This window comes from Ambystoma mexicanum, chromosome 1p (genome assembly GCF_040938575.1).
Source record: "Ambystoma mexicanum isolate Mex_15411 chromosome 1p, UKY_AmexF1_1, whole genome shotgun sequence".
Taxonomy (NCBI): Eukaryota; Metazoa; Chordata; class Amphibia; order Caudata; family Ambystomatidae; genus Ambystoma; species Ambystoma mexicanum.
Genome location: NC_090921.1, coordinates 163,722,485 through 163,736,719, shown reverse-complemented (window position 1 = coordinate 163,736,719; position 14,235 = coordinate 163,722,485). Strand labels below are relative to the sequence as shown.

The 14,235-nt window shown below is 47.2% G+C and overlaps 1 protein-coding gene across 4 annotated transcripts in view; it reads right to left on the bottom strand.

Annotated features, from left to right (window-relative positions):
• Window positions 1-14,235, bottom strand: part of DLG4 (discs large MAGUK scaffold protein 4) — a 1,400,174-nt gene that overhangs the window by 529,419 nt on the left and 856,520 nt on the right. Inside the window, exon 1 of one of the 4 annotated variants that reach the window (XM_069645926.1) lies at window positions 9,093-9,313. The exons of the other annotated variants lie outside the window; for them this stretch is intronic. Within the exon in view, the coding sequence (XP_069502027.1) occupies window positions 9,093-9,209 (117 nt within the window). The 5' untranslated portion in view covers window positions 9,210-9,313. Of the gene's footprint in view, window positions 1-9,092; window positions 9,314-14,235 lie in introns of those variants that run through there. 4 annotated transcript variants of the gene reach the window in all.

Sequence of the window (14,235 nt, the reverse complement as noted above, 5' to 3'; positions counted from 1 at the left end):
CACACAAGGGGTTACCCACTCAGGCTTTAGCAGTGGTTACTCTACAGCAGAGATCGACCTGATCTTGCTCATTCGTTTGTTAATATTATTGTACCGACCTGGGCAGAGCAAGGCAGTAACCAGGTACCCTTCCGAATACTGAAACCAGATGGAGCCTTGTCCCAGTGTGGACAAAAGAAGAAAAGAGAGCTGTGTCACAGGTATCCTCCCCACCCCATATGGTACCTTGGCCCCACATTCTTTGTGTGGGAGTAGAGCAGGCAACAGTGGCACAGCACCCCCCTCCTGCCCCTCTCTGTTGGAATACAGGAGCCAGAGACAAACACAGAATCCCTGCCGTCCTCCTATGTCCAGCTCCCACTCCTGTTAAATGGTATGTGAGTCAATGGGAATTTTATAGGAATACCTGACACATGGTACACTTTGTCATATGATGGCAACACATAGCAAATGTTGTACCTGGGCATTTGATGACTACTGCTGCTAAACGATGTGAGTGTGTGGGCAAACTAGGATTGCAATAGCAAATCAATGATGAGAGTAGCTAGGCGCAGGATGGCAAAAACAGGCAAATGAGCGGAGTACTCAGAAAAATGTTTTAGTAATACCCTGGAATGATAGGAGAACACATTTGAGTATCATGACAATGGGCCTCATTACAAGTTTGGAGGTAGCCTGCCTGTAATGCAGGCAGACTACCTCCAAACTAGCGAAAAAATCCGGCACCCGCGAATGGGCAATTACTGGGGTATTCCAGCCCCGCTGGACCCGGTAATTGCCCTTTCACTGGTGCTGGAATCGGGTGATCCCCATTCCCACTTGAGCCCCATAGGGCTCAATGGGAATGGGGATGCCTGTAGCACCGGCACGGTTCATTACCGTGCGGGTGCTACAGGCAAGCTGTGCTCGCGTGTGCATCCGGACCGGCAAACTCGTAATGAGGCCCAATATCTGTTAAATGTTGTAAGTTCTTGGACATATGACCTCCCCCACTCAAAAACCTCCAGGGGAGCTCAAAATGTGCATTCACCACTTGTGAGGAATTCAACCATCTGCTGGGTGGGTGTGCGCTCAACTGGGCTTTTTTGAAATTGAATGATGGAGGATCAACCTCTGGAAAATGTGTGAGGCTAATCCGCACACATTTTCCTATGCTCACCGCAGGACATACACATAGACCCGTGTACTCTTGGTGGATCCTATGGGGTGTATTTAAAGGCCCCAAACAGAAGTCCCTTTCACATGTATGGCAGACAAATAAACACTGAAACAAAAACGGCCTGGCTTTTGTTTTTGTTTTTCAAGTAACGTTAAAGAGCCATGTGGAAAGAGGCCTACCTGTCATTACCAATGGATAAGCAACATTTTAATTTATAAAAGAAGGAGGAATCAAAGATCCCTGTCACATGGAAAACAGGATTTTTAAACATTGAAAACAAAGACGGCCTGCACATGTGTGTGCAAATAAAACCGGCTTTCAAAAAAGCATGAGTGGAAATAATATCATTGCTCACAGAAAAATGTCAGGATAATAAAACATGATGTGTGAGTTGACAAAAGCAATGTATATTATATTTCACCTACAAAGCTCTGGTGACATTTGAAGAGCCACTTTGTCTTCATGGAAAATATCAGTACAAGGCAGACCATGTTTCTGGCTGTGGTCAAAACTTCACAAAGGAAATCTCCCACTTCCAGGATGGATGGATGGATGTCACATCTCCCATCTAATGACCCCCGCAATAAAATGTGCTGCTGAAGGTGTCGAAAGTCCAGTGTTCTCCAGACCTGCTGGCTCTGAAAGCAGGGACTTCAAGGAAAGTCATCCTTGGCTGGAGCATGACTAAAAGATGTGAAGACTAGGGGCTGTAACTTCAAAGAGCAAACTACCAACTTCAGAGAGACTCAAAAAACCTCTGGTCACAGGCTGACCCAGTGAAAACAAATGGCCGCAAGGCAGAAAATGCCATTTGTCACACATGAACATTCCAATTAATTTAAAAGGACTATTATCATTTAGGCCTTTTTCTTGGACATCGTAAGGTGGATTGATTTAGTTTGTGTACCTTTTTTGTAATTTCTAGGCGATTGTGGGGATATAAAATGCATCTACCTGTGACTCTGGGAACTGTAATGGCCAGTTAGACTAGGGTTCTGGCTGATCAGAGCATGATCTAAATGTGAGTGTTGGTGAGTGGGTAGAAAATGAAATTAGGGATATTCTTATTAACTTACATCTTCATAACTGTTGTGCTTTCTATTGAAACGGCAGAAATGTGTCACATGGACATGCTACATTGTATGGATTTGGTGGTTGGCTTATCCAATTCTCCATGATTAGCTAAATCAGAAAATATGTTTAGTATGGCAGTTGCTAGTAAAATTATGAAATTGTGATACATAACTAATTTTTGACAAAAAGTTGAAAGGAGAACAAAGGGCCGATTACAACTGGTAAGTGTTATGTTGCCCCAGTCCCCTAAACCAATCCTTACTTGGGGCGGAGAGAGAGGGTAATTGTCCAATCCTAGTGGCAGGAATTATTGAAGAGTACCCCCCCAAGATTGTAAAATTGGTGATGTAATTTCTGCTATATAAGGGAGACTGCACTAGGACAGGTGAGATACAAAAACCGGGGAAACAGAAAAAGGAGAAAGACAGGAGGACAGAGAGAAGAGACAGACCATCAGGAAGGCTGCTGAAACTTACCATCTGACAGCTGTAAGGATACACCAGAGGAGATTGCTGAGAGTGCATCTGGTGGGTGGAGCTGTCTATTTCTAGGAAGACCGCAAAGCTTACTGGGTCCTCTGGTGGACAGCGGGAGGCGATCTTTGAGACTGGAGTGACCAGACCCCTGCCCTGTCTTTTCAGAGTGTCCTAAAATGCAGTTGGCTTTCCTGAACCTTAAACAGAGGCTTGCTATGTAAGTAGAACTAAGCCCTGGAAAACCAAAAAGGGGGTGTGGGGGGTCTGCTTGCCTTGAATCCTTTCCCTTTATAGTGGGTGGGGTGGGGGACAAAACTGTGTGATCCTTAGTGTATGAAACCAAAATATTAATTTAATTAATTCCCCATTTAAGGATGAGGGGTGTCTTTCTTCTTAAATCGGTCAAACCCTTTTATCCAGCTTCCCCAACACAGGCCTTTCAGTAAGGGGGAGGGTCTGAAATCCAAAATTCCCCAAAGCATTCCAATTTTCTTTCGGACTTCCCAAAAAAGATCAAAGCAACAAGAGGTCTGAAAAACAAAGCGATAAATCACCCTGTGTTTGTTTTAAACCAAGTGTTTGGGAGAAATGATATTATTGATCAGTGTAATTATTTCGTGAAGTGAAATTCGCAGACAGTGTAGGACTGTGATTGTGTTCTTTTTAACTCACTTTTGTGATTTATTTATGCTGAGAGAAGTTGATTGTGTTGTGCCATGGATAAACTAGTGTTTGATATTTTCGTGCTAATTTCTATTACTGTTAATTTAAATAAATAACAATATATTTCCTGTAAACCAGCCTGGTTCTTAGCTCATTGTTAGCTCAGGGGAGAGGAATCTAAGGGGCATGTGATATGTGGCTGAGATAGGGCTAAAAGATAATCAGTTAAACAGTTTGTTGAATAACGATTTGAGTGTTGAGGGAAGGAACTCCCTGTGTTGAGGGTGGCTTCCCAATAAACCATTACAAAGCAGCCAATAGGCGCAGTCCACCCTGTCGTATTTAGCTGGGATCTGACATGTGGCGTACACAATGCATCTCAGAAGGGGGAGGGCCAAAACCTTCCCCCTGCCATGGCCAATATAATTAACTATCAAGGGCTTCATAGATCCGCCTTGTCTGTTTGTTTACCCTCTGCAGATTGTAACGGCAATGAACATAATTAACATACTAATAGAGTATACTTCAAAAAGGCCCACATGGGGCCGGGCTACAGAGGCTAAAACAAAGGAAACAGGAAATCCCATCATATGCACTGTGTCAACCTGAAGAGAGCTCCCACCCTAAAGTATCAATGACAGTCAACTGTCATGTCTGGTACATGTGTTTACAGTAGGCAAACCCTGCAAGGGGACCCCATTCAGAGGGTAGGGGTTTGTGATTTGATGGAGATGTAAAGTCCGTTTTCACCACAGCTTCAAGGGAGACCTGCCACTTTAATCAGGAACCACAGAGAGCTCAACCAACCAGAGAGACCCTTTGATCCACAACAGACAGGAAGATGGGTGGAACTTAGTATTGCATATTTTCACCCATTTACCTTTTCTGTTGCAAAGGACTATGGTTATGACCTCATGTGAACAGGAGATTGTTGGTGGGGGCCCAGGATTTGTTCATTTAGGTAGTCTTAGACAACACCAATCACTGTGTCCTATTTGGGTTTAAAAGAGGTCTGAGACCCTGTTTTGGGCAGATCATCTGAAGACTTTGCAAGGAGCAACAGGAAGAAATCATTTGGACCCTGGCTGAATTTACAGTCTGCCCTTCAACTTCCGCCAGTGAAGGAAGGCCAGGATTGCAAAAGAGGGAAGCAATAACCCTCCCCTGAAAATATCCCACGGAACAGAGGGAGATACTGTATCCAGAAGACCCTCCAGCAGCTCCAGAACTGGTATCCAGCCAACACACAGTGTGCCCTGCTAGGCTCTGCAGCAAGTTTCCTAGGTGGGAGAGTCTCTGAACCAACCCCAGGACAAGGCCGGTGCCTGCAACACTCTCCTCAGCTTTGGGCCATCAGCCTTGAAGGACAACACAATCCCAGTGAAGAAGCTAGGAGGAGGGCCTCGACAAGCAGAACCAGCGTCTGCCTTAAAGGACATTTTCAATCCAGTCGAGCCCCTCCAGCTGCAACTGACTGCACCACTGACTGTTGTCATGCCGCAGTCGCTAACGTCGAATGAGACACCTCGGCCAGTGCTTCAGACCCGCCAACCAGCACTGGGACAACAATTCCTCACCCTGAGCTGCTGTGTAGGCCAGCCTGCAGCCGTCCGTCCTGCCTCGCTCGCAGAATTGCCTACCACCTGACACCTGCATCTGTCTCCCGTCTTGAACTCTGTTGCAGAAGCTGCAAAGCGCATTGAAACCGACTCGACCCTGTCGAGCACCAAGAACTTCTACAAGCTCAAGGTACATTGTGGTTCTGCCCCCTTGGTCCTTCTCTGAAGGCTGCTAGTGACATTTTATGACACATTGCTCCCTCTGTGCTGAAACTAAGTATCCTTGAACTATTGTGATTAATTACTTTTTTGACTACCCTCCTGTTAGTATGCAGAGTGCATCCCCTTTCCTTCTTGAAACTCTATGTCCTCTGCATTCATTTAAAGGGTGGGTGGTATTTTGTAGTGGGCTAGAACTGTCTGATATGATATCAATAAAGTACATATTTTAACAAACTTGACTGGACAGTCCCTTTTACCAATGGGTAATAATTGTATTTTTTCGCTTTGTTGCAACTAATCAACAATCCACGAACTTGCAGAGATAAGCCTGCCTTTCCATCCACGTTACCAAAATTGGACAACGAGATTTATAATTAGCTTGTGTTTCCAATCTGTTCGGATCCCTTCTGGTGTACTAGAGGTGTGGGGCTGATTGATGGTTTAGAAACCGATATTCATCCCTGGACCACTGGAGCCCGGGAAGTTGATTCGTCACACCACTAGCTACTGAAAATTGGCTCTTGGTGAGTAAGAAATCTACCTCCCCTCTGATGCAAGGATGAAACTAACTTGCAACTACCCCACACAATGACCATGATATAAACCACTCTTGTCACATCCACCAGCAATAGAGCAAACACTCCCCCACATCCCCAAGTACAACTCACACTCTACAGGGTGAAATTAAGCATCCATTTACAGCACTCCCACAGGAAGGACTATGGTTCCCAATTACCACACCTGCTACGCAGGGCAGGAAGTAGCCCACATCCCTCAGACTAACAACTGCCACACAGACGGAAGTGCCACATCTAGCACACCCACCCGTCCTCTAGCACACCCGTGGCGGAAACAGAGCATATCTGCTACACTTCTTCCCCAGGGACAACCAGCCTTTGTCTACCACATCCAATAACTATTATGAAGTAAATGACCTGATGTCTGCAACACAATCGAAAAATCACCTGTCCACATCTACCACGCTCACTACCTAACGCGATCCAACCAACATCTACCACCATGCAACCAAAAAACAGGCCATATGTACTTCAGAGTATAAGGCAGTCAGCTACTCGAACACATCCACTACCAAAGGAGGAAGCAATCCATCATCTACCAGTTTAAGTCTAAGTGGATACCTCCTGGGCTTGTCTCTAATGTAGGGCCTGCCATTCACAATTACGAATTCTGGCAGGGCCAAGTCAACCCTAAATCCTTCCAGAGTCAATACATTGAGTACCATTACATTGGGTAAAAACTATTAATGCAGCTCCCAGAAGTAGCAGTAATCTGGCACGAAGCACTATATAAATGCTTGGTTTTATTGTCAGACTAATAGAGGAAACAACACTTCAGCTATCACCCAAATGAGGAAACCATCCTACGTCTACCACGCCATGGAGCAAACCATCACTCATCTAGTAAAGTCTGGGAGGACACAATCCGGCACCTACCAGATGAAGGGTGGAACACTTGAGCCATTAGCCACGCCCAAGGAGGCATGCATCATCCCTCAGCTATCAAGCTCAGAGCAGAAACGATCCCTCATTTACCACCTCCAGGTAGGAAACAATCTTTCAAAGCCCAGACTCGGAGGAGGATTGCAGGGTTGAGTGGACCTCATCTGCCCGACCAGAAGATGATGCCGTGCTTCATCGGCCGTACCCAGAGAGGAAACAATCCCTCATCGCTGACATCCATGGAGGAAAAAAATCCATCATCCACCAGATTCAGGGAGGAAACATCCCTCATATACGACACGAAGTTAGAAATATATCCCTCTTCCACCAGACCCAGGAAGGAAATATCCCTCATAAACTGCTTCCAGTGAGAAAATAATCCCTCATCTATGACACACAGAAAGGAATAAATCCCTCATCCACCAGACCCAGGAAGGAAATAGCCCTCATATACTGATTCCAGTGAGAACATTATCCCTCATCTAATACACACAGGAAGGAATAAATCCCTCATCCACCAGACCCAGGAAGGAAATAGCCCTCATATATTGATTCCAGTGAGAAAATTGTCCCTCATCTATGAGGCACAGGAAGGAATAGATCCCCCATCCACCAGACCCAGGAAGGAAATAGCCCTCATATACTGATTCCAGTGAGAAAAGAATCCCTCATCTATGACACAGAGGAAGGAATAGATCCCCCATCCACCAGACCCAGGAAGGAAATAGCCCTCATATACTGATTCCAGTGAGAAAAGAATCCCTCATCTATGACACACCCGAAGGAATAAATCCCTCATCCACCAGACCCAGGAAGGAAATAGGCCTCATCTGCCAGAGCCATGAAAGGAAAAAATGCATTCATCTACCAAGCCCAAGTAAGAAAAATCTCTAATCTACCACACCCCAGGAGGACTCCACTCCTCATATCTGTATATGTAACACACCAAGGGCTGTAACCCTTCCTCCTGCGTCGTACTCTGGAGGAAAGCAGCCCTCCCCCTCCTCACCCAGGGAGGAAAAATGCCCATCTAGCAAAGCCAGGACACAATCCCTCATCTACCGCTCGGGGAGGAAACCAGTACATGGACCTCATTATGCGGTTGGAGGTAGTCATGGCGCTATGAGCGCCATGACTACCTCCAATACCGGTACCGAGTCCACCCTCGTTCAATGGGGATTTACCAGTCTATTCCGACCTTTGCGGGTCCAGTAAGTCCCCATTGAAAAAGCCATTCCCCATCCCCATAGGGCTCAATGGGAAGGCACTAATAACGGTACCACAAATTGCGGTACTGTTATTAGCTCTGAAGTCCCTTAACGGGCCCCGTCCATAACGCTTGGTAAAACCAGGCGTTAAGGAAGGGACCCGCTACGGGACCTCGGAATAGGGCGCAAAGGGATTACCGGCACCGATGTCCTTAACAGTGTCCGGTATCCCTTTGCGCCCACCTCGTAATGAGGCCCCATGTCTACTACTCCAAGGGAGAAACTACACGCCAGGAAAGAACAATCAGCCCGTATCGGCCACACACACACTAGCCTAGGACCGCACATAGGGAGGAAATAATCCCTCATCTTCCCCACTGAGAGTTCAGGGATGGAACTGGCTAGATCGACCACAGTCGGGGATGAAAGCAGACCATATATAACATCCCAGGTAAGACAACCATTCCATTCTACTAGACCAAAGGAGGGAAACAGCCTTCATCCGTTATGCAGGGTATTCAGTAGAAAACCACCCGAATGTAATAGCCAAGGAAGAAAACATCTCCACCTAGCACAGCCAGGTGACATTCCTATCCATTCTCGAGCACTTCAAGAAGGCAAGAAGAAAGCATTCAAATCAGCTCAGGACAGAAAACAAGCCATAATCTAGCACATCAGGATATACAAGCATCCACAATCTACCGCGCCAGGGGAGGGAGTTCCCTGTCCTCTAGCGCAGCAAAAGAGGAAGGCAACTCTCATTTACCACACCAAGAGAAAAGCAGCCCCCATCGACCCCAGAAGGGAAAGAAAACAGCCCCTCATCTAAAGCACACCACTCTAGTCAATGAGTCCATTCCGGTGAGCAGCTCCCTCTAGCACAAGGGAGAAATCAGCTCGCCAAGGGAGGAAATCAGCACTCGTCTGCCATGCGAACGGAGGAAATCAGCACTCTTTTACCGCACCGAGGACGGACAGTAGCCCCCCATTTACTCCAAATAAGGGGGAAAGGAGCCCTTGCCCGCCGCAAGGATACGACCCATCAGAGGGCATAACTATCCAGGCATACCTCCCCTTCCCAAGTGCCAGCAGTGAAGGGATGCGCGTGCAGCATCCATCCACCCTCCGTCTACTGTCCCACACCCACACAGCAACCACACCTACCACGCCCAGGCGGCGGAAGCCTCCCGCATCCATCGCAGCGTGCATCTGAGAGCCAGCATCGAGCCGGCTGGGGGCTGGAGGGGGTGGGTGGGGGTGGGGGGGCTTACCTTACAGCCGAACATCAGCGAGAGGGTCTTCTGGCTGCAGATCACTTTGCACTGGCACAGGAGGGGCGAGAGACAGCGCAGTTTCCGGAGCGGGGGGGACATGCCTCCCAGCCCCATGGCGGAGGGCGGGCATGGGGGTGCGCCCCCTGCAGGGGAGGAGAGCTGCTCTGTCACTGCGGGGGGCCTGCGCCGGATCGCCGGCGGGATACCCCTATCTAGAAAGGTGGCGGCGGGGCTGCTGCTCGGCCCCCAGGGGCTCTACTTACTCTGTGAGCCTCTCTCCCTGAACATCCTAAGCTGGACTCGTGCCTGTGTCCTTCCAGTGATCTCTCACTCTCCATCCTCTCCTCCCCCCGCGTCCCTCCTCCCCCCACCCTTCACTGGGGATCCTGCCAGCTCAGGAGATTCCGGCCCAATCAGAGGCACGAGCTGCAGCCATTGGAGCTGAAAGGGTACCGTAAAACATGGAAGGGAGATGGCCGGCGGAGGGAATGGGGAAGAGGAAAGAGGGAGGCGGGAGAGAGTAATGGAGAGCGCCAGAGCGGGTGAAAGAGCTATTCGGAAGGAAGGAAGGAAGGAAGGAAGGAAGGAAGGAAGGAAGGAAGGAAGGAAGGAAGGAAGGAAGGAAGGAAGGAAGGAAGGAAGGAAGGAAGGAAGGAAGGAAGGAAGGAAGGAAGGAAGGAAGGAAGGAAGGAAGGAAGGAAGGAAGGAAGGAAGGAAGGAAGGAAGGAAGGAAGGAAGGAAGGAAGGAAGGAAGGAAGGAAGGAAGGAAGGAAGGAAGGAAGGAAGGAAGGAAGGAAGGAAGGAAGGAAGGAAGGAAGGAAGGAAGGAAGGAAGGAAGGAAGGGAGGGAAGGGAGGGAGGGAGGGAGGGAGGGAGGGAGGGAGGGAGGGAGGGAGGGAGGGAGGGAGGGAGGGAGGGAGGGAGGGAGGGAGGGGGAGGGAGGGAGGGAGGGAGGGATAATGTGAATAAGAGCGGTATAGGGGAGGGAGGGTGCGAGAAAAGCAAGGAGAGAGGGACAGGACAAGAAATCAACAATAGAAGGATGGGAAGTGCAGAGTGTGAGGAGAGAGGCAGAAGCAGCCCATGCAGAAAGCAGCTGTAACCGGTAAGACGTCAATCTAGTGCGCTCTACCTCTCTCTCTGACCAGAGTCATCTTAAAAGGGGGAGGGGTGCGTTTTGTTGCAGAAGCAGTCATTACAAAAATAAAACATGTCATTGTAATAACATTGAAAACTGGCTCTTAAAAACGATATAATGTTCATTACAGTATATCATGTCGTCGTAATAAGAGTGTTACACTTGCCTACAGAGCAAAGCCTGGAATAACTTGTCCTACATTATCACACCTTAGACTAACCAAATCAATCATTTTCCAGCAGAAGGTTATCATTTCAAGATAGAGTCTTGTACAATTGTTTTCGAAATAACACCACGAGGCCTGCTTTGCATTCAATCAAAGAGTATTTTGGGATCATACAAATAACAGATCTTTTTAATTGGCAAATATGCGTGTGATAAAAGGATGGAATGTTTGGATTACTAACTCAGTAATCATCTGTACCCAGGGCTCAGAGGCACACTCCTAGATTCAGAAGCGCTGTGCTCTAGGCTAGTCTATGCCCTGCATTTAAGCACATTAAGGTGCCATCAACATTAGAAGGCTGCAGACACAGGGGAGGTGCGAATGGTGGGTGATCAGAAAGGGAAGGGGTGCATACAGCTGCCCGCTTTGTGGAAACAGTTGAGCATGTCACGCATTTTCTTTCAGTGTAGCTTGAAGTCCAGATTCGATTTTTAGACTCCAATTGCTCTGCATACCCGCCATTGTGGGATTTCACCGAGGACAGGGGAAATAATGTTCATGTTAATGCTTTTTATACCACGCACAGGTGCCACTTGCTTGGTCTCTCGGCGCTTCGCTTTGGCGGTTCATGTGAAAAGAAGATGATTTGGTGGTAGGTTAGTGGGAGGAGCGGGAGAAAGAGCAAGGGAGCTGTGGTGTGCTGTTGGCAGCTGCAGCTTCAGTTCAGATGCACCGCTCACTGAGCTTGGGTGCGAGATTCGGGTGGCGGGCGTCATGTGGTGTTGTGCAAGGTTCTATGTCTTGGTGTTGTGGTGTTGTGAGCTATTTGCTGTGCTGTGCTGAGGAGGTCTGGTTGGTTTAGTGCAGTATGCGAGAGGTGTATGTGGAGGGTTGATTATTAGTAACAGTTTGAGTTGTTAGTGCCCGTGGCTGGTCTTCTTCAGCTTTTCTGGTTTATTAGTTGTATCTTCCCTTCTTCCGTGCACCCTTTCTAGTTGTATCGGTAAGTCACCTCTGGGTGAAGGGTTCTTGCGCTAGTTTGCTGCTTGTTGCCTAAATTCTGAGTGCAGTCCCTATTTCTGACTAGATGCCCGTTCCTAGCCCAGAGAGTGATCAGCGGGGTGGGGAGTTCTTTAACTGGATTCCCCTGGGGAGTTAAGTTCCAGAAGGGGCATAGTTTATGTTTGGTCCAGTTCCCTCTTGTTGCCCTTACTCGTGGCATGCCTGAGTGTGACCCACCCTTTCCCATTTTCATACCTGGGTTTTCCTTGGCCTACTTCAATGGCCCTAGCGTTTCCAGCTTATCACCCTCTCTTTTGCGGGGCTCTATGTTGGCCGGGGAGGTGGGTGAGTTGCTTCTCTTTCTGGTCCTATCCCTCAATCTTGTTTTTTTCCAGGTGACTTCTCTTTTTTTCCCTTGCTTGGTTGATCGGGAGGTGTGCGGATGTCGTTCCGTCGGCTTTGTTGTATTCGGAGTTGAAGAGCCAGGTTTTCAGCAGTTTCCTGAATTTTGTATGGTCCTCCGCAGTTCAAATTTCCCTCGGAATGAAGATCCATAGATTTGCGGCTAAGCAGGAGAATGCTGAGCAGGCCAGTTTTTCCTTCCGGTACCATTTGGGTCCAAGACAGGTGTCGTTGCAGAATCTCAGGGTTCTAGCTGGTTGGTAGATGGAGAATGTCTTTTGGATAAAGTCTGCTCCCTGGTCGTGTATAGTTCTGTGCGTTATGCACAGGACTTTGAATGAGATTCTCTTTTTGACCGGGAGCCAATGTAGCACCCTGGGCGCTGGTTTGATGTGATCTCTTCTGCTGAGTTTGAGGAGGAGTTTGGCTGCCGCGTTTTGTATTCATTGGAGTTTCCTCATTATGTATTCTGGCATTCCGAGGTATATGCTGCTAGCACAATAAATCCATGACATAATGAGGGATATGATGGCCAGTGTTTTGTGTGTGAAGGAGAGGAATGATAGGATCATTTTCTATCGTTTGAAGGATGAAGAAGCATTTCCGGTTTATTGCTTTCATTTGGGGGTCAATTGTTAACTTGTTGTCCAGGAGGATTCCAAGGTTATTTACAGCTTTGGATGGTGTTGGTTGGTTTTCCAGCTCTATTGGCCATGGTATGTGCTGGTCGGTCCCTCTGTCTTCCGGTGTAATCATGATTTAAATTTTGTCAGGGCTGATTTTGAGTTTGTTAATGTTCATCCATTTGAAGAGCTCCTTGAGACACTCTCCCAGGGCTGCGTTCTCTTCTTGTATGCCCCTGAATTTGAAGATGATTTGTGTATCATCTGCCTAGCTGTAGCATGTTAGTCCGTGCCTTTTGATGAGGTTGATTAGCAGTGTCATGTAGATGCTGAAAAGAAGCGGGGATAGTGAGGAACCTTGTGGTACTCCACATTAGGATTCCAGTGGCGTGGATTTGAAAGGCTTTAACCAGATCGTTTCTGTAGCCAAGGTCTGAACAAACAGCATTGCACCAATTTCCATGCAGCTGCATGGACTGGAAGAATCATGAGCAACATTTGCCTCAAAAGTGCAGTTTCCCCAGTATTCAGGTGACCACTGACTCATATATGTGTCATGGGCAAAATATGTTTCTGGTGGTTCCTTGCAAGTAACAATGCATTTTCAGCTATTAAGTTTCTATAAAAATGAAAGCACTACTCTCTAAAGAACATTGAAATGTTCTATTGTTTGACATTTTTTACTATTGGGTCATGACTTCCCGGACAAAGTGGTGACTTCGAACTGTTGTGAGTCAGGGGCAGGTTTCGGAGTTTGAATTACAAGAACAATTAACTTTTTTGGCTACTCTGCCTGAACTGGCAACAATGCGAAGTCCATGTACGATGGCGTGTAATAGGTACGATGGCGTGTAATAGGTACGATGGCGTGTAATAGGTACGATGGCGTGTAATAGGTACGATGGCATGTAATAGGTACGATGGCGTGTAATAGGTACGATGGCGTGTAATAGGTATGATGGCGTGTAATAGGTACGATGGCGTGTAATAGGTACGATGGCGTGTAATAGGTATGATGGCGTGTAATAGGTACGATGGCGTGTAATAGGTACGATGGCGTGTAATCGGTATGATGGCGTGTAATAGGTACGATGGCGTGTAATAGGTATGATGGCGTGTAATAGGTACGATGGCGTGTAATAGGTACGATGGCGTGTAATAGGTACGATGGCATGTAATAGGTACGATGGCGTGTAATAGGTACGATGGCGTGTAATAGGTATGATGGCGTGTAATAGGTACGATGGCGTGTAATAGGTACGATGGCGTGTAATAGGTATGATGGCGTGTAATAGGTACGATGGCGTGTAATAGGTACGATGGCGTGTAATCGGTATGATGGCGTGTAATAGGTACGATGGCGTGTAATAGGTATGATGGCGTGTAATAGGTATGATGGCGTGTAATAGGTATGATGGCGTGGATGTGAAGAAACAAAAGCATTCACAAGAGAGACAAATAAAAGAGTGGAGGGTGAGACTGCGGTGCTTAGAAAAGTACTGGAAATACTGGTTCATCACAAACACGAGATAACAGCTGGAGACAGGAAACTGAACCAGCTAATAATTGATTCTGTTAAAAAAAAAAAAGAGACACATTTATTGAAATGAACTATTTATTCCCAGGCTAATTTTTGCAGAAGGCGTCATTCAACTTTCTGGGTGCTCCGCGTTTAGGATAGTTCCCGTTTAGGTCATTTTAGGGCCTACTAAACACAGGCGTGGGATTGTTGAAATCTGCGTTCATATTTACCTATGAGGTAAATGTAACTAAATACATTAGTTGGGGAACTCACGGCACCATCAGTAAA